The sequence below is a fragment of the Pteropus medius genome, unplaced genomic scaffold, assembly GCF_902729225.1.
Source record: "Pteropus medius unplaced genomic scaffold, Ma_sr-lr_union100, whole genome shotgun sequence".
NCBI classification, from domain to species: domain Eukaryota; kingdom Metazoa; phylum Chordata; class Mammalia; order Chiroptera; family Pteropodidae; genus Pteropus; species Pteropus medius.
Window position 1 is genome coordinate 30,976,779 of NW_024355205.1, and position 21,197 is coordinate 30,997,975.

The following is a 21,197-nucleotide window of genomic DNA, read 5'->3' on the forward strand; positions in this document are numbered from 1 at the left end:
AGTAGGAGAGGAGAATGAAGCAGGGAGGACAGAGAATAGCATTTGGGATTCTCCTTCCTTTCTGGTTCTTGTTCATACTCTTCTTGAAGTAGGACTGTGCTCCTGTCTCTGCAGGATACCCCCAGAATTCTTAGGATAAATTTCCTTTTTGTTTTGTTGTTGTTAATGATGATAATTTATTGTTTTTGTGCATGTGTGTATGCTTACAGTAGTTCGAGTTTGTTTCCATTAGTTAGAACCAAAGAACACTAGGACCAAATAACTGAGAGTTATTTTAATTTTGTAGCAATGTTAATTTTACCTGTGTAAATTATACAATTGTTTAAAAACAGCTTTTGTTCAGAGAGGAACTTTTCTTTCTTTCTTTTTTTCTTTTTCGAAGATATCCATGCTCACTGGCATTTAAGCAGTGGGTATAAGTGAGAAAAGCTCTGTCTTGCAAGTATTTAGTTATTGTGACTTAGGAGAGACAAGTACCTTCATCCAGAGCATGTGAATGGTCCTATTAAAAATGTTAGAAAATTTCTAAATTCTTTGTCTCAAATGCCATTGAAATTTAGCTACTATATCTAATTCAGTAAGATTATCTTTTCTATGAACTGTTATTATTAATAAAATCCAGATTTAAAAGATTCAAGCTTTTAAAAGTTAATTTTTTTGCTCCATTGGTATTCCTAGTGGAGAGCCATTCAACTTTTATGAATATATTGGCAATTCAACTATGGCTATTCCTTCATTTCTTGAAATGACACTTCCTTCAACAAAAGAAAGTGAAATTTTTCTCTTCATCTAAATTTAGAGTGTCATAATAAAATTAAACAACGTTTTATTTCCTTGCATGGAAATATTCAACTTATTCAGTATTTTAAAAACATATCTGCTATTTAGACTGGATAATTCTGTTATTCTCCATTCTTTCAACAAAATTTATCAAACAGCTGCTATGTTCTAGGCCATAGGAATATAATAGTCAATAAGACAGATGTTTTTTTTCTCCTAAGTCTGTAGTCAGGTACTGGAGACAGATAATAAACAAGTGAATAAACAAAAATTATAGTTAATATTATGAAGAAATCAATAAGATACTACATCTTAAGGACTACAGCTATGAAATGATAGAAATTTCAAGTTGATTCATTTTTTCCTATGTGCCAATGGCCATTTAAATATCTTTATTAGTAGTAAATGTGTGAAGATTTCTGGGATTAAGGCACAACATTTTTCTTCAAGATGATTACAAATAATAGTTCCAGGATGTCTCCTTTAGTAAACTTTTCTTAGAATATTTCATGTAAAATAAAGAGCAGTTGAAATCATTTTACCCAGTTTAGTATCTTACATCTTCTAGACTATGTGAAAGAGTATAACTTATAATCAGATACTGATGTAATATTGATATTACATTCACAATGGATACTTTATGAATACATCTAAGAACTATACAATCAACGTAAAAGCAAAGATAACAATGTGTCCCTTCTGAAAGAACTCACTTATCTCTGTTAGCTCAGTATCATACATTATTGTCTATCTTTGGGGGAAAAAAATTAAAAGCAGATACATTGTTAAGACAACAAAGTTATAAGTATCTCTTCTGGGAATACAAGAAGAATTAACATTTCTTTTTTCTGTTATTTAGTTGTACTAGAGGCCAGCAAAGTTGTACAATAAATACGCAATAACATAGTATGATTACAGAGGGAAGAAGAAAATCAAGCTTCAAATTCCCGAGAAACTAAGTGGACTTTAAAAAAACCTTTTTCTAATTATAAAAGTAGTACCTACACACTTTAGAAATTTAGAAAATAACAGAACAATACAAAGAAGAAAATCATTTGTAATCTTAACACTTAATTTTTGGTGCATTTCCTTCCAGAATTTTTTTATGAACCCCCAGACTGTGGTCTTCTCTGTAACTGTCCCTAATAAACTAACTTTCTTGATTTTGTTTTAAATTAACTACTTAAATGGACACTAAATACATAGATGATTAATTTTGTGTGTCACCTCGACAGCTAAGGAAAGCCCAGGTAGCTGGTAAAACATTATTTCTGGGTTTGTCTTATCTCTGGGAAGAAATAAGATTGCATGGGCATTCTCTAATCTGTTAAGGGCCAAAAGGCAGAGGAAGGGTGAATTCACTCTCTCTGCTTGAGCTAGGGCATCCATTTTCTACTTTTTATAGCTGTTGTGTCTTATCTCTGGGCAAGTCTGAGAAATGGAAATTGATTGCCCAACTCCCTTTTTTAACTTAAAATGCAATTAATATATTTCCTTTGTTCCTTCCTTCCTTTCAGAGGTCTTTCATAGGTTCGCACAAGGGTTATAAACCTTAACTCATTTTTCTCATAAGGTCTTAGATTCCTCAGTCTCTCTGCCACCCCCATGTCCCACCTTAGGCTTTCAGGATCATGACTTTCTGTGTTGAAGAGTGGGCTACTGCATGCAAGGTGAGAGCAAATTTCCTAAAATTCTCATCTCTAGTTCTGGCAAGTGAGAAAAATGGGCATTTTAATATTGCGAGTGACTCTCCACACCCTAAAGTGACTGTCTTCACTCAGTCTCTTCATCTCTTTTTACCAGATCCAGCGGGGTGCCGGGGCGCACTAGTACTGGCTCACAAGAGCTGATAGTTAAATTTTCATGAATTTTGCAAGCTGGCTGCTAATACAGTCATTATTAAAAATTAAATCATATAAACTCACAATTAAAAAATTACATAAAACAAAGATGATAACTCCTCAAAACTCATCAGTTCTTAATTATTCTATTACATTTTACTATTATTTATGCTCTTGAGTTTTTTGTGCCTATTGTACCTGTAGGGCGGAAATGTTATATAATGATGTCCTATCGTGCATCTTTCTCCACTGTCTTCAATAACTTTTCTTAGTAGCTTGAAATCGGCAATGATGGCAGTATTTACACAACTGAAATTGGAAAACAGTACATATCAGAGTTTGATTTATTGTTTCGTTGAGTGGAGAAAATGCAGAATAACCATGCAGATTAAATTTAAAAGTGTATCGTCTGTAGCTCTTACATTGTGAATAGTCCCCAAAAGTGAGGAAATATTCCTCCAGTTTTTTAAAACTATTATTTGATTCAGCAAAGAAGTTGCTTCCATCATTGACTGACAAGTGACATCCCCACATACGTCTTTGTTAACTTTCCTCTTACTCCTCACGTAAATGAAGTTATCAGCCAGCACTTATGCCAGAATTACACTCGCTCATCAATTGCAACCTGAGGTTGGCTTTGGATGTAAGAGTTTGGCAAAAATCAACTAAAACATTCTTAGTTAATTGTGTACACAGTGCTTATAATAAAGGGTATTATATATTTTATCATTTGTAAACTATATGCTACACATTCTTTGTATCAGTGAAATTTATAACAAATGTGTGTTTATGTATATGTGCATATATACTTTTTTTTTTTTTTTTTGAGAGCTGGTGCTTAAACTTTTACCAGCACACCACTAATCAGAGGTGACAAACAGCTAGCTCTAGGCTTAATGAGGACCACTGACATAGGTTATTTGACCCACAGTGTTATTGAAAGCAACAAACAAACAAACAAAAAAGAAGACTAGTGTACCAACATTTGCAAATTGTGAGATTTCATGTAAAAACTTGGAATTCCTAATTCTCATGAAGTATTGGACGTGGTGTCACTGTATTTTCCCATGGCAGTTCTTAGCTAGAGCTGAGCTACTGTGGACCCTTCAAGTGGACCAGGCACTCTGTTCACCACCATCCCCATGACTCCCTGTGGTCCCCCTAGCCCTGGGCTGAACACCAAATGCCATTCCCCACCTGCCCCACACACGTATGTGCTCTGGATTTTCTCTGTTCCTTGCTTACATCTGTCAGTGCAACCTGAACCAGATTTTCATTCCAGAAATTTGGAACCTTAAGCTTGACTTATAACTAAGTTAACTTCCCTCTTCGATTGATGTAAGTCCCATTGATCCACAATTATTTCTTATAAGGATCACTTAAAAAATATGTGAGAGGGTTTTGAAACCACCAAATGGAAGATGTACACATTAAGATGTTCAGAATTTTTAACATCATTTAATTTTATACTTTATTAGTAAAAATCCATTAAAATTAAATTTTTCTTTCAGTGACTGATGACAGTAAATATGTTTCTTATTAATCTTTTCACCTATATTCTTTTTGCCTTTTTCTTTTTCTTTCCTTCTTCGTCTTTATCACTTTAATCTTACCTCTTAAGTATAATATCAGAAATGAGGTCATTACATTTTTCTATTAAAATTTATACTTTGATCTTAGTTGTGGCCTAATTTATACACTGGCATTGTGGACTCATGCTAATTAGCCTGAATGGCCAAATCCCCCATCAATTAAACAAATGTAGACACTTCAGGTTATTTCAGTTACTCTATGTTAAGGTTAAGAGAAAATATGATAAATGTGATCTAAAGTCCTTAATCCCAAGACATCTCTTATCTCATAATAAAACTACTTGTAATCATTATGGTATCACGAATGCAATGATGTTTCAATTTTTTTTCACTCTGAGTTTAGACATTTGTACCATAAATGCCACGGATTCTTTATCTTACACTCTAACGGTAAGTGGGGTCTCCAGGAGGAAAAATTTTCTTCGTACAATGATGAGTCAGCTTAATTTTTTAAAACGTTGCCTTAGTTCCTTGTATCAACACACATAAAACCAATTTGTGTTAACCAAATCACCCAAAGTGTCTTAACTTTACAGTCTTAAATGTCCAAATGGACTGAGCCCTAAAAGTTCTTCCGTTAATTAGTAGTAGTATGAGCATTTTACTCATAGGAATAATGTTCTAAGTTTTATTAGATTCCCAGGCTCGTCCCTCACGTAGTTAAACATAGTTCTAAGGGTATTAATCTAAGTTCTGGTTTCTGGAGAAGAAGGACGAGAGGAATGAAGAAAATGAAACCAGGGGAGGTGATGCGGTGGGGACGACGGTAGAAGGAGGAGGCAGAGAAAGAGGTGGAAACGCCAGAGAAGGGCTGAGAGAGGCGGCCGTTCCAAGCAAGATTTCGAGGTACATGCAATTGGTTTTGCGTTCCCCAATTTTCCTTCTATTTCCCCCTCTAGTTTCCACCCTGTCCAGCCCCGTTCTGCCTCCAGGCTTCTACCCTTCCCTCGCCCCAACCCCAAATACACTCACAAAACTCCCCTTTCTCATCTGTTCTCAGCAAGGGGTTTGGAAAACCTCAGTCTAAGAAAACCTGACACCTCTGAAATTTATCATTTCCTGTTTAAGGGAATTCCAGGTGCTGAGACAAAATCCAGCAGAAAACGAGGTGCATTTTGACGGGAAATATGTTTCTTGGGGGTCATCCCCGTTGCCCACGTCCACTAAGCAGTCCCTGGTACACACTGCTGTCTCCATTTCTGCTCTAACATTTCTCCACAGACCCCCGTGGTAGCGAGGACCTAGCTTCTAGCTGGCCCTCAAACTATGTTTCTGGACTGAACCAAATTGGATTTTTGTTCGTTTGTTTGTTTTAAAACTTTTTATTATTTTTTATTTATTTCACAAAAATTTTTTTAAAAATTTTTTAGGCGAGGCAACCCTTGGTTGACCTCACAGATTGCAAGGACCTTGTCAGCTTACAATCCCTTATTTTTTTATTTTACTTTTTACACCTACAGCATCTGGTCTTCCTAGGTGGTCTCCCATCCAAATACTAACCAGGCCTGACCCTAGCTTCTGAGATCAGCCAGGATCGGGCTCGTTCATGGTGGCATGGCTGTAGACTTGCTTGTTTTTTAAAACAGCTTCCATGGTTGGGCACAGAGTAGAACAGAGAGAGCTGATTGTTGGTATGTGTGGCTCTGCTGTGGTGGGGGCTGGAGGAGAGACGAAGCTATGGGTTGGGATACCCATGGCCTTATCCCCAGATGCATTGTTGCACTCATCCATGGTTGGCCAAAGTTCCTGATGGCTGGACATAGTTCCAATGTTAGTAAATGAATGTGACAACATAGCTTTTGTTGCTTAGAACTGGGAAGGTTTTAAAGTGAGAAAAGTAGGGAAAGTTGTTGGCAATGCTGGCAACGTTTTCAATACTATATGATTTTAGGGATGACTCCCTGTTGAAAAGTGCCATGTCTAAGAATGAGACATACATGCATGTTTGCCAGCCTGTGTGTAATGACGGGGGCTGCTCTCTCGGGTCGTGCTCCCCACCGCTGCGGATGAGTAAGCTTTGCTCTGGCAAGGGATGCTTGGCCTCGGTGTTGATGCGAAGCCTCTTCAGACCACAAATGGCCAGGTATTCAGTGGGGAGAGTGTTTGTACTGCACAGAGAAAGCTTCAGGTCCTGGACCAGAGTGAAGTTCAAAAGGAGGCCCAATGCAGATGTGTCTGTGAACCAGATGGTCAGACGGCCACTGTAGCTGGTTCTCTCTACTGCAAAAGGCAGGACAGTTTTACAGCTGCACATCAGGCTGGCCAGACTGTAGTCGCAGTCCTGGATGTCTGCCGAGCAGCTGCACTTCCGAATGGTGTTTTCCCTTGTGAAAATTAGCGTGCTGTTCTTCTGACCTCTCGTGAAGCAGTCAAGTGCAAAGATGCCCAATACACAGATCAGGAGGAGGCTGTGCCCAGAAGGGGGTGCCATTCTTGTCTCAGCGTGGCCCAGCATTCTCATGCTTCCCCTCCGAGAGCCAGTTCATCAGAATTCACCTGAAAGAATATAAGCAGCTTTGTTACTGCAGCCTCTTGTTAGAAATGGGCAGCTACGGAATAGAAGCCCCCCGGATAACCCGGATAACCTGTCGTAAACGTCTCTCTCGCAGCACTAGCCAAGGCGGATGATGCTAGGAACCCAAGACCTTTTTCTCAGCGCCTCCTGGAAAGCAGCAGCCAACCCCCCAAACTCTGCTCATCTGAGGCATGCAACTCCCTGTCTGCTGACAGACGAGCATGCCAGAGAGAGAGCAAGGAAGAATGCCGGAGAGGAGACAGCGCGTCCTGTCTGAGGGAAGGGACGTGGGGTGATTTGAGTGTGCAGGTCCTCCGAACGTCCAGTTACTGGCTCTGTTAGCCCCCTAAACACACATATCCCCTCCTCCCTCTCCATGTCTGATTTCCTGGAATTCCAGAGACAAAACAGTTCCTTGTTGGATTCAGGCTCTACCTGTTAAACAACATAGCACGAATACCAGTGAAACAGTTAGTTAATGGTAAACTTTAATTTCTAACTAGACAAACATACCCCCATCCTATTCATCTGTTTATAGGTCCATTCATACTTTTCCTGGCCTCCTAGAAAGAACTGTAAATAGTAGAGTCGCTTTTACCTATGTTAATAGAAAATGAAAAGACTAGTCACATACCAATTAATCTCAATGATCTGAATTTACTCCTTTACTAGAACAAATTTTATAAATTGATTTTATCAGATAATTTACTGTAGGGCTCCAAAATTAGGTGATACATGAGCACCAGTGAATGGTCTAAATAGGGTAGAAATGCACACACAGTTAAAACAGCAGCACCGCTGTCCAGTTTTGGGAGGAACGCTGCGCAGTGCCTGGCATAGAACAGATGTGTGGGCTCCTCTTATGCTGTTGTGATTGGAATAAGATACACATTTGAAATAGGGCACCAGATTTCAGTTTTGTAAAAATAAGTAAATTTCCCCTGAGTTGGCTGATGAATGAAGAGAGAGACCAAACAATTCAATTCAGTTCATCTGTATTTATGGAGCCCCATGAGTATGGCAAGAAACTTGGAATGAAACTGCTGACTAGGGAGAGTCCAGAGCTAGGGACTGGGCCCCTGCAGGAAGGATACGTGGAAGTTTCAGTCCGAGGAGTTAAACGTGTCCAAAGATGGTGCCGACAGCAAGAAAGAGGCGAGGCAGACATGCAACGCTTATCGTGCAAGATGAGGCCAGGAGGAAGCAAGGCAAGGCAGTGAGAAATCCAAGGAGGCAAAGCTAAAAATGCCCCCCTAAAATCGGGTAGACAGACAGGCACCATCAGCAGATGGCTGGAGTGCAGGGGATTAAAATAACCTCAACCCAGTAAACTTAAACAGAAGGTGAGACATTGGTTCTCAGCAATCTTAACGTCGTTCATTCATTCATTCATCACTCAACAGATGCTTGTTGAGAGTTTACTAGGTGGCAGGCACTTTGCTGGTTCTGGGGATACAGCCCAGAATAAGTCAATGAGCTTATGGAGCTTATGTTCTAATGGACTTGATTCTGCTCCCAGAGCCCACTGTGGGCCAGGCCTGCATGTGAGAACAAGGGTGCTACAGCACGGGGCAGGGGGAGGGAGGCAAAGGCAGGGCAGGTAGGGCTCAGCACGAGCCCTTTGTCAAGGCCAAGCAGAAGAAATGAAGATGAACAAGACCTGGGCCCTGACCTCCAAGGGTTTACATGCAAAAGAAAACGCAGCTGAGTTGAGAAAGGCTCTACTGCACGTGTATAGATAGACTAAAGTCCATTTTGGGGGACCGAATAAGATACCTCAGAGTGTTTTCTGTTTATTTTGAAGTTGGCACAGGATTCTCTTAAAGGAGTTGTTCATCGGTTCATTTGTAATGGAAAAGGCTTTGAGAAATGCGTAGAGCCGGAGTTCTCCCTCAGTGAGAGGCTTAGCAGTTTCAAAGTGTTAGACTGTGGTGGCGACTACCCCACTTACTAAGGAGCAGTGAACGATTTATTAATTACAAGATAACTTTAGATAATCGGCTGTCCCAGATTCCACCGGCGGTTTCCAGGACTTCATGTCCCGGCGACCCTGTCATCCCAGAGCTACGAGTGCGGTTGTCACTACCCTCGGCCTATTCGGATCAGAGCCTCGAAGGGAAGCAGGGGAAGAGGATCTACACGTGAGCCTAGAACCTGGTGAGAACACTGTCCACCTCACTCTTTCGGGCACTGGTGCCGTTCAGAGGCTGCACAGATGAAGGGAGGGGAAAGACATTGATTTCCAGGAAGAAGTGGGGCTGGAAGTTCCCAAAGGGATTTGTGAGCAACTTTCCAACAGTCAAGCCCTGGCTGGCCCTCAGGGTGGCCCCTGCCTTCTGGACATCAGGGAGCCCAAAGGTCAGAACAGGAAGCCGAATGCAGGAAGTCTCATGAAGGGGCACAGAGTGGGATAACATCCCTGGTAACCAATCTATGGGGTTGGACATTTTTCCCCTTCAGTGTTGTCATGGATTTCTTTCTGTAGGTTTATTGAACGTGAATTGTAAACACCAATAAACACTATGTATTTATTCATCTACGGGCAGATTCCAGCATGGCAAGCAAAAGGCACAAATACATTCCATTGCCCCTGCCCCTTGCTATGTCCCTGCCTGGCTGTGGGGAAGGGGCTCATATTAGAACATGGGAGACAAGTCTCACTGATAGAGCACACAAAAAGCTAGCACACTGAGAAAATGATATGTCAGGGTGAGTTAAAAGGTTCTAACCCAAAAGGATCCCTCAACTCCTCTCGCCCACTGCCACCCCGCCATCTCCATAGCCTGTCAGGTGCTCAAAAATAGGTTGTTAGGACTCTTCATTTCTTGTCTCTGTTCTCCTCTGTATTGGCTTTATTCTCAGATAAGCTCACCCCTTCCAGAAACCAAATGGTCATCAGTAGATCAGGTTTCCCTTCTACAAGCTGAGTAACCCTTAGAAAAAAATGTCTGTTTCCCAATTGTACCCAACAAAAATGCATTGGTCTCCTTGAGTCACATGCTCAGCCCTGGAGCCAATGCGTAGGGTCAGCCACACTGGAAGCAATGGACCGAGAAGGCAGAAAATTGGTTCCATGAAGGGAACTCAGCGTTACCAGAATAAGGCAAGGTAGGTAGTCATAACGTGGCAGCCCATTAGACCTATTGAGTGAGCCAGGCTGTCTGACTGCTCTCAGTATTAGCAAACACTGGACACCGGTTTGATAAAATATACTCCTGGAGTGCAAGTGCATGTCTCACTTTGTGGGATACACCCAAGATTCCAAATGCCTCCTTTACTAGGATTCCTCTCATTTTCACATGCTCAGAAGCTACAAGGACTTTTGCAGGGGCACACTTGAGGGATTGCACTTCTGAGAGACATCCTTGCCTCGCTCCCCAAGTCCTGGCTTCAAAATAGGTTTCTTGGGGTGCCCAGACACTGGCTTTTGTCTGCCTTTCTTCTCAGTGCTGCAGCTAAAATTGATATTTCAGACCATCTCCTTCTTGCTGGTCCTCGTCAGTTTCTGGTCCTCTCATTTCTATGGTTTTCTCACTTGAGTCTTTTCTCTAAGTGCTTTACCCCTTTTCAAATAAAAATTACTCCCAATTTCAAATTAAACTCACTTCTGAATTTTCAATTGCTTTTGATTTTCAGTTGATATAAGGATTTTGGAGAATGTCACTATGTTGTTCCACAACTAAAATCTTGTCTTTTGTGTTAAGATTGTAGAATTCAAAATATCATTATTCATGACATTTCAAATTTGTTTTGGGCAATTGTTCCAAATGCTATCCTAGCACTGACACAATATCTCCTTGCTAGTAATATCTTCTTATAAACAACTAGTTCAGTTCGAAGCATTCCTTTTGGAGCCAAGCATAAACATGATCTAAATGCTGGGTGTAATCCTAGATTGAGAAGGAATCTGTGTGGAATTTGTTTTAAAGTAGCCAATGTCTGTATCTGCTCAATTCAAAAGTGTTTGCTTCTATGCAGCCAGTAGGTAGTGTTAATTGCTATCAAGATTCCTTCAGCTGCAGTACCAAAGAAATGTTTGAACTGATTCTGAATAGCAGCTCCAGTTTTTAAATGTTCACCGATTTAAAGGCTCGAAAATTTAATAATCATACACAGTTTTTAGAGTCCTGCCTGAAAATTTTGGGCAGATCAACACCACCTAAACTTTTGTCATGGCCACATAACAAAAGGTAAGTTCTAGTGGCCCACCAGTACCCGTGGTCTCTTCTCCTCTCTTGGCACGATGCCGGACTTCATTTCCAAGCTTCCTGCAGTGAGGTGGTACCATGTGACTGAGTTCTGGCCAATGAAATGTGGACGGAAAATCCTGTGGGGGACCTAAATGTCCCTAAATGACTGTGAGCAGCAGAGTAAACCCCTCACCATTCCTATCCCCCCCCCCCACCTTAATAGCATTAGAGTATAATACAAGGGGGGGATCGAACTTCAGCATCGTGAGCCAGTGATATTTTTAACTTTGTCATAGCCGTTAGCCTAACTTGACTAATACAGCAGGTGTTAATATTCTTTTTGCAATTTATGAGTTTTACATCCTCTTTTCTTAAAAGGAAAATGAGAAATAAATGTTCAGAAAACACCTACATGGTACCAGAAAATGACCTAAGTAGTGGGAAATCAAAAAGTAGACATCTCTGCCTTCAAGTGTCTTGGAACTCGCCCAAAGGGCTTACCTCGTACTTGGAACAAACAACTGAGCAACTAATTATAAGGCAGTGTGACTGGTTAGTGCTTATTAAAAGGGAGTGCTGCTCGGGTTAGGCAGAGAAGGGGCTGTGGTAAGGACAGTTGATGCACTGTGGACAGAGAGGCATGTGAGCAAAATCTCAGAGAGACTAGAATACCTGGTGTGTCTGAGGGGGCCCATGAGGCTGGGAACACGGGCAAGGCAGGGGCAGATGGGACCTTGCCAACCAAACTAAGGGGTTTGGTCTCTAATTCTTCTGTTCTTCATCCCGTTAATTAAAATTTAAAAAAAAAAAAAAACTCCCCAGTAGTTGTAATTTTTTTTATTTATAAAGCAATTAATTTTAAGTACCACATATACATATTATTTACAGTGTAAACAATACATAAACAGTAAAATTTTAAAAATTTGAAAGCAGGGGCGGGCCTGGTTAGTACTTGGATGGGAGGCCACCTAGGAAGACCAGGTGCTGTAGGCGTAAAAAATAAGAGATTGTAAACTGACAAGGTCTTTGCAATCGGTAAGGTCAACCAAGGGTTGCCTTGCCTGAAAAAAAAAAGAAAAAGAAAAAATTTGAGGTGAAAAGTGAAAATGAAAGTTGGAGCATTTCAGCTCTACCCCACTGGCTTGCCTTGTGTACTCGCTTTGACATAAACACTCCTTTTGGAGATGCCTGAAAGAGGCAAAAATGAGGTGCTAAAGGTTTGTAAGCAGGGGAGACTTCTTTAGATCTGAGCTTAAGGAAGTTCATTTAGGAACCAGGTAGAGATTGAACTGGAGGAGTAGAGATGAGAGAGGACAGTGAGTTCTAAGTAAGAGAACACCTTCTTTGGTATTTTCCTTGATGGCTTACCTCTCTCCATTTGCTGACTCCTAAATCCAATCTGTCTGGATAAATCTATTACAATATCTGGAATCCTTGAGGGGGTGGAGAGAACCAAAAGAGTCAGATTTAGTAGGCAGGAATGAGGACGTGGCTCCTGCCCACTGTGGGCACATGGCCTGGACACCTGCCTGAACCCCTAGGAAGGAACAGGTGGTGTAGGAGGCAGGAGATGCCAAATGGGCAGCCCTGGAAAGCATTCGTTGTTTCCTTCTTAGCATCCTAACACGGCTTGCCTGGGACTCCGCTCCTAAAGACATCCACTCTGTCCCCTGACAGCCATGAGAAAAGCACAGTGCGTTTTCTCAGAGTCGAGACTCTCGGTGGTTTTGTTAGATTATCAGCGAGGCTCGCCGCTAATGAGACCAGTTATGGGGAAAGATTCTGAAGTCAGTACATCCCCAGGGTCCCCTTGTTGTGTTTTCATCTTAATCCCTTCATCATCTCCTCATCTATACCATCCAGATGCCTGGTGCTAAGAGCCCTGTCTCACATAGGGTCTAATATCACTTGGTTAAGCCTTAATAAGTATTTAAATAAACACATTCTTGCCCAAGCGTATTTATACTTATATAAGCTTTATCCCTCACTTGTCCCTTGTTAGAGGGACAGAAAGGATTAAATAGGAAATATGGAAGAAGTGTAGGGTGGAGATTCTCTCTAGGACCCCAGAATTGAGAGGTCGTGTGTTCTCAGGTCCAGTTCCCACTGGTCCATGGATTCCCATCCCGGCCAAAGGAAATGTTGGCTCCTCCGTGTCATGTGGGCGAGATGCTCACAGAGACAGTGTATGAAGGCTTTAGGTATAGGACCTTGAGAAGCTGTTTGAGAAAAAGGATGTTTAGCATTTTTCTTTTCTTTGGCTCTGTTCCACGAATGCACTACAGGAGGTAGGTGAGAGATCAGCGCTACGTAAGATGATCCTTAAAGAGGAATGGGATCCTCGTTTAATATTTCAAAGCTTACAACGTGGAAAGTGAATTTGGGTCTCTCCCCAGTGTTTTCCTACTGGGATAAGTGTTGTCTTCTCTTTCTTCTCCACATTCCACGGCAGCACCCACACCCCCACCCCTGGTTCGAGCCACTGAATTTTCACATGCCCTCATGAGTGTCTAATCCTGAAGTCATCGCTTTGTGTGGTCTCTGGACGGAGATCATGTCCCTTCCGTCGAGGTCACATAGCTCCTTGTGAGAGGCAGGACAGTGAGTTCACTGTGATTCTGCTGTGATCAGTATCCCGTTTGATTTATACAGTAAGACCTCAGCTATTTGCTCTCACCTGACATATTTCCTCATCTAGAAGAAGAGGAAGTGAATGTCCATGTCTCCATAAATTGGAATTTAAGCAAAATTAGCTTTCGAGCATAAAATCTGGATCTTAAGAAGACACAGTATAAAGTATTTCTGTGACTGTTCATGTTCAACTCACCATACATTATTAGGCCAGCCAGAGAGCCTTTCTGAGTCATTTCTCTCCATGTGGCATTCGGATAATAACACTGACTGTGCAAGGTTATAACATCAGTAAAGCAGGAACGGTGTGGTAATATATACAGTCTATCGGTGCTGTTAGTAAGCACTATTACTACTACTCATAAGTAACTATCAGACACATCGTATTATAGTACTATCCATAAACAATGATATTTTATAATGTCAGAATTATATTGGGAATATATTAGTGTGCTCTGTCAGGCCACCCCCAAAGCCACCCTGAAGAAATCTAAAGTAACTGATTTATTTAATACATTGCTCGCATTGAACATTTGAATGAGAACAGGCTCAGCATAAAACCAAAAGGCCTCTTTGCATTATTTTTCCTGTGGCAAACAAATCCGATTTATAAATGTCCTCTTGTAAATTCTGGGGAATGGGAAGCCTTAAAATTATTAGCGAGTAAGTCTCGTACATAGAAATAATTGTCCAGTTCCCAATTCTGCTCATTTAAATGTGTGCAAAATGTTTAAGGGAACAGAAGGATTATGGGATGTGATCAACACACCTTTCTGGTCTCCTGCTGTGCCTGTTGGATATTGTGGTGGGATCAAGAACGGCCTCTAAAGATATCCACACATCAATTCCTAGAACCCATGAATGTCACTCACAATGCGGGAGGGACTTTGCACATAGGATTAAAGATCTTAAGATGGGTGATTATCCTTGATTATTTAGGTGGGCCCACTGTATCACAAGGGCCCTAAGAGGGACACAGGAGAGAAGAAAAGGCAATGTGACAACAGAAGCAGAGATTGGAGTGATGTGGCCACAAGCCGAGGAATGTCAGCAGCCTCTAGAGCTGGAAGAGGCTAGAACAGATTCTCCCCTGGAGTCTCCAGAAGGTATCAGCCCTGTCGGGCACCTCAACTTTAGCCCCATCACACTGATTTTGGACTTCTGACCTCCAGAAATGTAAAAGAATAAATCCGTGTTGTTTAAGCCACTTAGCTTATGGAAATTTGTTACAGTAGTAATAGGAAATGGATACAGAGACTATGATGAAACTAAACCACCCCACATCGAACCACCCTTTGGACCAGACACACTAGCCCTCTTTATTCACAGCCCTGTGGTATCGGCTAATTTTTTTCATGTGTCTTATTACTCTTGCTAGACTGGATCATAAGCTCTTGGGGCAACTTTGTCCTAAGCTCCTTTATTATTCTTCTGAAGTACCAAGCTCAAAGCTGTCATAAAGCAGTCAGTCACCCTATATTAGACCCAGCCCAGCCTAAACAGATGCATCTGGATATGTCAAAGAAGTTCAAGGAATGACCGTATCCAGGTGCTTATCTGCATACATGGAATTATCAAAGAAAAAGAAAGGTGAAGGTAATGTGTGAGTGCCTGGGGCAGGGATGAGTGGACGGACAGAAGGGCACTTGTCTCTTCTCAGTCCGAGCTAATTAATGCCTTGGGCTGAGTCTACTGAAGCTGCAGACAGAGGCTGTGTGGCCTTCTCTCAAGAACTCTGCAATGTGGGGCACAAGCAGCCCCTGCCCAGGTGACAAAGTGTGATGCTGAGCGGAAGATACGGTCATTTTCCCTACTTCTGCAGAGTGCAGCCCGGCTCTGGCACAGTGAGGGATGAGGGGCTGGCAGTGCCTTTTGGCCCTTCCTGGAGGACAAACCCTGGACACTGCTCTCTGGGCAGTGAAGTCATGGGAGCTTCACAGCAGAGGCAAGGGACAGTCAATATCCAAAGGCAGCTGGGGACAGAAACAGGTAAAAGGACCTTTTGTTAGTACTCCTGGAGGCTCCAGGAAATAATTGGAGGGGACTCCATTGTGTAGACACAGTGGCAGGAAGGAAGCAAGGATCTTTATCAGGTTGTGGGAGCACAAACCGGCAAACCGGCATGGTGTTAATTTAACTGTATTTGTGCCCACTGGTTGGTGAAGTCAGGCTCCAAGTATCAACTTGTTTTCTGCTGTGCAGTTAATAATAGAGAGAATGCGCTCAGGCACTTCTAGACTAAGATGATTAAGAACCAACAGAAAAGCAGACATTTTGTGTTCTGTAAGCATTGATCTCAATGGGTGTTGATTTCACCCACTAATTTGCTTATTGGATGCTAGACCCCTTGCTGCTGGAATGCTGTGTAGTCAGGTTTCTGGTGTGGCAAGGTTCTTGTCTGTGGTTTTCCTGGTCCCTAGCACAGCGCCTGACACACAGAGGCGCTCCGTAAATATTTACTTGATCCAAGTGGATCTGTACATTAGCTAAGTCAAAGATGCATTTTGTTGATCCTTTACGACCTCTTGTACCTTTTTTCTCCTAGACTTGTGGAGTATATCATGTTATCAAGTAAAATTCATCTTCTTCTTCAGCAGGATTTTCAGTGTGGCCTAGCCATTGCAGAGGAGGCATGAGATTTTGTGTATGGGTGAGAGAGTAGGAAATTTGAGCTCAATATCCTATGCCTTGCCTGTGGGTCTCCTTGAAAGCCATTGAACAACATCCAGCAAAAGTCCCATGCGGCATCCCCAAACTCCTGTGACTTTATCAACAAGCCTGGTCTAGGTTTGTGGTTTACTTGAAACTTTCCTGTGAATCTGACGGGAACACAGCTGAAAAACATACTCACTTAGAATGGGGACCCTGAGCCCCAAGTCCAGTGCCCGATCACTGTTTTTCCACCTCACTCCACACACCCTCCCAGGGCCTACGGGAAGCGTGAGCAGAATTAGTATGTATCGACCTCACAGATATCTGTGAGCATCAGAAGCCAGTGCCCAAATTGCTCTTGGTTGAGGGATATAATAGCCCCTTCTGCAGATTTCCCCGCAACCCAACATTTAAGCGTTCAGCCTTGTACAACCAGCTCAGGGAGCGCTTTGCTCAAATTACTGGGCCAGTATTATATGAGTGCGAGGTTGCCAAGGAAAATGAGTCAGAGTAATCCCTTTGCTAGGAGATGAGAAACACGAAAAGCTGGCAGACTTTTAGTATTTTAATTACTTGCTTCCAGAACAATAAAAAGGGATTCAGATCTTCCACTTAACAGTTGTACGTTATTGCAATCCCATATAGTACCTTGACTATTTATTCAGGACGTGAGCCTTTAGCTTTTCCCTTTCATCTGTATTCAACTATCCCAACGATTAGATTTGAGAAAAGTAAGAATTAAAGTTTCCTCTAGTGGTTTTAGTTATAAATATTGGAACCAAATAATTTAAACCTTATTGCTTTCTTGAAAGATTTTAAAATACCTCCTGGGAATGACTAAAGGTAGTGTGGGATCCTGAACCGCCCCTCCCCAAATATATATATATATATTTATTTATATATATATTTATATTAGATATAATATAATATATATATATATTAGATAAAGTAATTTGCTCAAATTACCGGGCCAGTATTATATGAGTGCGAGGTTGCCAAGGAAAATGAGTCAGAGTAATCCCTTTGCTAGGAGATGAGAAACACGAAAATTAGATATATATTATCTAATATATATATTAGATAAAGTCTAAGGAAATCTGAACAAAGTATGGACTTTAGTTAATAATGTATCAATATTGGTTTATTAATTGTGACAAATGTACCATACTAATGTAAGAGGTTATTAATTGGGTATGGGGTATATAAGACATCTCTGTGCTGTCTTTATAATTTTTCTGTAAGTCTAAAATGATTCTAAAATAAGAGTTTATTTAAAAGAATGCCTCTTGATCTCATTGATGCCTCCCGGAAGATTATTTCTGTGACAACAGCAGAACTCTGGTGGATAATTTGGGCATCACAATTTGGGCTAAATGAGTACCCATAAAATGGTGTCTAGGCATGACTCCAAATGAATTCTTTAGACCTCCCAGCCACAGAGGAGATTCTGGCTTCCTTAGTGACCTCGGAGACCAGGCATTTCAGAGACGCAAATGGAAAGTAATCCTTTCATGGGAAGTGTATCAAAATGAGGAAGGTAAGGCATTAGGGAATATTATGGGAACAAGTCCTGAGGGGTGAGAGAGAGAGAGAGAGAGAGAGAGAGAGAGAGAGAGAGAAAGAGAATGTGTGTGGTCTTCTGTTGTGTGTGTGATGCCTCCCTCATTGCTGCTTATGTTGCTCCCTGTGTCTGGAAGTGTTTTCTATTTCTCATCTTCTAAGAAATCACCTTATTCTCTTAAATGGTATTCAAATCCCATCTCTTTCACGAAACTTTAGTAGGCTAGAAGCATGGATGACAGATCTTGCCTGCCTCAAATCCATTTTGTTTTTTTAAATAGGGCCTCGTCAGTCCACCATTAAAGAAATTAAAAACAAGCTTTCTTAAGTAAGTCTGTAATTGTACAAAGAACCCAGTGCCTATCTGTGTTAGATCTTTGAGCCACTCCAATCAGGCTGTTCTTCCCATCACTTCATGGGAACCATTCTCATCAGGTTCCCACCCCTCAGTATGCTAAATCCAATGGTTAATTTCCTGGTCTCATTTCACTCGACTTCTCATCAGCATTTGACATGGTTGCCCACTCCCTCCTCCCTGAGCGAAGAACTTTCTGTTCTCCCAAGACACCACATCCTCCTGTTTCTCTTGCTAGCTCAATAGCTGCTCCTTCTCAGTTTTTTTGGCCGGTGCCTCCTTTTCTTCCCATTCATTGTTGCGCGTTCCTGGCTCGGTGCCTGGCTCTCTTCTCTCCACATACCCACTCCCTTGGTGATTGCATGGTAACCCATGGGTTTAAATATTACCTATATGCTGATGATTAACCAGCTCCCAAACTCTTCCCTGAACTTCATGCTCATATATCCAGCATCTCATCGACAGCTCTCCCGGAATGCCTAACAGGCACCTTGAACTTGTCAACCATACAATTCTTGATTCCCAAGAGTTCAGACTGCTAGGTAGAGATGTTATTGTATCAACATTTACTGTAATGACATTCACTGCCCCTCATCCCTGTGTTCCCAAGACTAAACTAGCTAACTATAGAAAATGGTCATCGATAAGGGGCAATGTACTTTTAAATAAGAAATGCGCGAGATACATGTGTGTTGAAAAACGACTTGCAATACTCGCTAGATTGCAGTGGTCTGCGTATGTGGGAGATATTGCACGTTTGATTCCAGACCACCGCATAAAGCAAGCCGGTGGTGGAGGGCCTTACCTTCGATTTGTAAAAAACGCAACATCTGTTTCAAGGTTTCCAAAAAAACGGGCGACATCTGTGAAGTGCAATAAAGCGAGGCACAGTAAAACAAGATATGCCTCTGTGCACTGTTTTTTATTAATAACAACATTTAATGAGTGCTTCTTCTGTGCCAGGGACTGTTCAAAGTACTTTACATGTTTCATGTCATTTAATCCTTACGATAATCCCAAAGGAAGACATTATGGTCCTATTTTCATATCAGAAAATGGAGATACGGAGAGGTTAAGTAACTTGCTCAAGGTCACAGAGCCAGTCCGAAATAACTAAGATTTGAATCCTAATAGCCAGATATACAGTAGAGAGTCATGGCGAAAATTACAGTGTTATTTCCCACCTCAGGGTCAGTTCCTACTCAGATGGCATTCCATGACTCACATTCTATTACTAGAATCTGTGGCCTTTAACCTAAAATGTGCATAGAAATCTCATGCTAGATGAATAGAAAACAAAAGGAATCAAGTGAGTTCTATTATACACAAACGTTTCAGAAGCACTTTAAAAAAAAATGAATGTTTATAAACTAGATTTTAAAATAAGGGCGTTAATTGAATGCCGCTTCTGCTAATTTAGGCATAAAATAGGGGACAAAAATGATCTCAAAGAGTGAGCCAATGGGAAGTCTTAACTGAAATATGTAGCTATTGCGCCTCTCCACTTGACACAGTCCTTGTGAGGGTTAATTCACCAATGATTGCAAACCCCTCAAGCCTTTCCCCTGGTATATGCCCAGCTAATTAGACTGGGGTTCAGACCCCCAGCTCGGTACAGCTTCCCCTTCCTCCCACAGCCATGGAGCGATGTAGTCTGTCTGTTCTCCCCACTGAGGCAGGGACAAGAGCCACTAAACACTGGATTCTGAAAGCTGATGCTATTCCAGCTTAAAGCAATAAAAATATCGGCGTGGAAAAGAAAATTGGGAAATCCAGGTCAGCTGTTGAAAAGCACTCATTTCCATAAATACTTTATCGAAACAGTTATTTTCAGAGAAATGCCAAATTTCTGTCAAATAAATTTAAAGAGAGATATTTTTACTTTCAAACATATTGCATTATTTGGTCTAAATATAAAAACTTTCTCAAAGATCATTCTTTTCATTTAAAAAAATGTAACAAATGAGGTCTGATATTTTTAAGCAGTTTTTAAGGACAAGTTTTTATAAATATTATGCACAATTCTTTTCAACTATTTCTTTTTCTCAGTATACACCAACACACTTATTGCTAAAATACTGTTCGAAAACATGGTTATTAAACAATGAAATATATGCAGGACCATGTAAGGACTAGTGATTTTTACTAAAACATTGTCTTGCCTTTTACTAAAGTATCATGGTTTTTTTCACTTTTGAGTAAAAGGACCATTTTTTTTTTCAAAAGTTAACTAACCAAGTCAAATGTTAATTATCTAAAGGTAGTTTCTTCTTATCTACCCGTGTTTTCTAGTGAGTCCTGTATAGAAAAGCAGATAATATTTATTATCTAAATAATTAGATAAAATTAGGTAAAAACAGAGCAAAGGAACAATAGAAGCTAATGTTTTGAGAGTTCCTGGTTCTGTTTGTGATCACAATAAGGAAAAGAGATATGATACGCATCTCTTTTATTTGATTGTTATTTAGCATGGCAGGCCCACAGGAAAATTAGCCAGATTTTAAAAACAGAAACAAGAAGCTGAGATTGCATGGAGATATCTGTTATATAACATTAGCCGAAGCGAGTTTATCTATTTAGGGACTTGTGAGAAGATCATTTCGCTCTTTGCTTAATGCGCTGAAAACATTTCCTTTAAAGGCAGAATCTCAGTAAAGAGCAATTCACACGCCTGGAAACCCAAAAGTGTTTGGGGCGAAGGCCACCGGTAAGAAATGCAGATACATAAGAAGGTGACCCCGACAGTGGCTCTTTGAACCGTCACAGACCCTTCCTGCCATGCAGCAGAAATTCTGAAGTTATTAAAAACTCTCTGTCAAGCCGAACATGCTTTTGAAAAAAGAAGAGCAGCGAAATTACTTACGTGTTGAAGTTTCAACGCCAGGCTCTCTTCTCTGCTCCGAAGAACTCGCTCGATCCTTCACTCTGGCTTGACAGCTGGTTTAATCTGCAGGGCAGGATGGAATGTGTGGTCTTGCACTTGCTGTTCTTTTCCGTTTTTCAGAGGGCCAGCGGCCCTGGTCATTTCCATGACAACCAGGAGGAAGCTGCCGGCCTACCAGTTTTCTTAGCCACACAGCA

General features: G+C 41.2%; 1 protein-coding gene across 2 annotated transcripts; it reads right to left on the reverse strand.

The window, feature by feature from the left end:
- Positions 1–259: 259 nt before the first annotated feature.
- Positions 260–21,131, reverse strand: EPCIP (exosomal polycystin 1 interacting protein). Of its 2 annotated transcripts, XM_039857706.1 has the most exons (3): positions 20,980–21,131; positions 6,151–6,709; positions 260–2,930 (listed from the first exon to the last, which is right to left on the reverse strand). In XM_039857706.1, exons 2-3 carry the CDS (start codon positions 6,672–6,674, stop codon positions 2,771–2,773), a joined length of 684 nt encoding a protein of 227 aa, XP_039713640.1. In that variant the 5' UTR covers positions 6,675–6,709; positions 20,980–21,131; the 3' UTR covers positions 260–2,770. The 2 variants fall into 2 exon arrangements, with proteins under 2 accessions (XP_039713640.1, XP_039713639.1); XM_039857705.1 differs by lacking the exon at positions 260–2,930 and having other exon boundaries at positions 5,657–6,709; positions 20,980–21,129.
- Positions 21,132–21,197: the final 66 nt, after the last annotated feature.

Excerpts from the sequence above, each read along its gene's own strand:
- EPCIP (XM_039857705.1), bottom strand. The coding sequence starts at position 6,674 with ATGAGAATGCTGGGCCACGCTGAGACAAGAATGGCACCCCCTTCTGGG.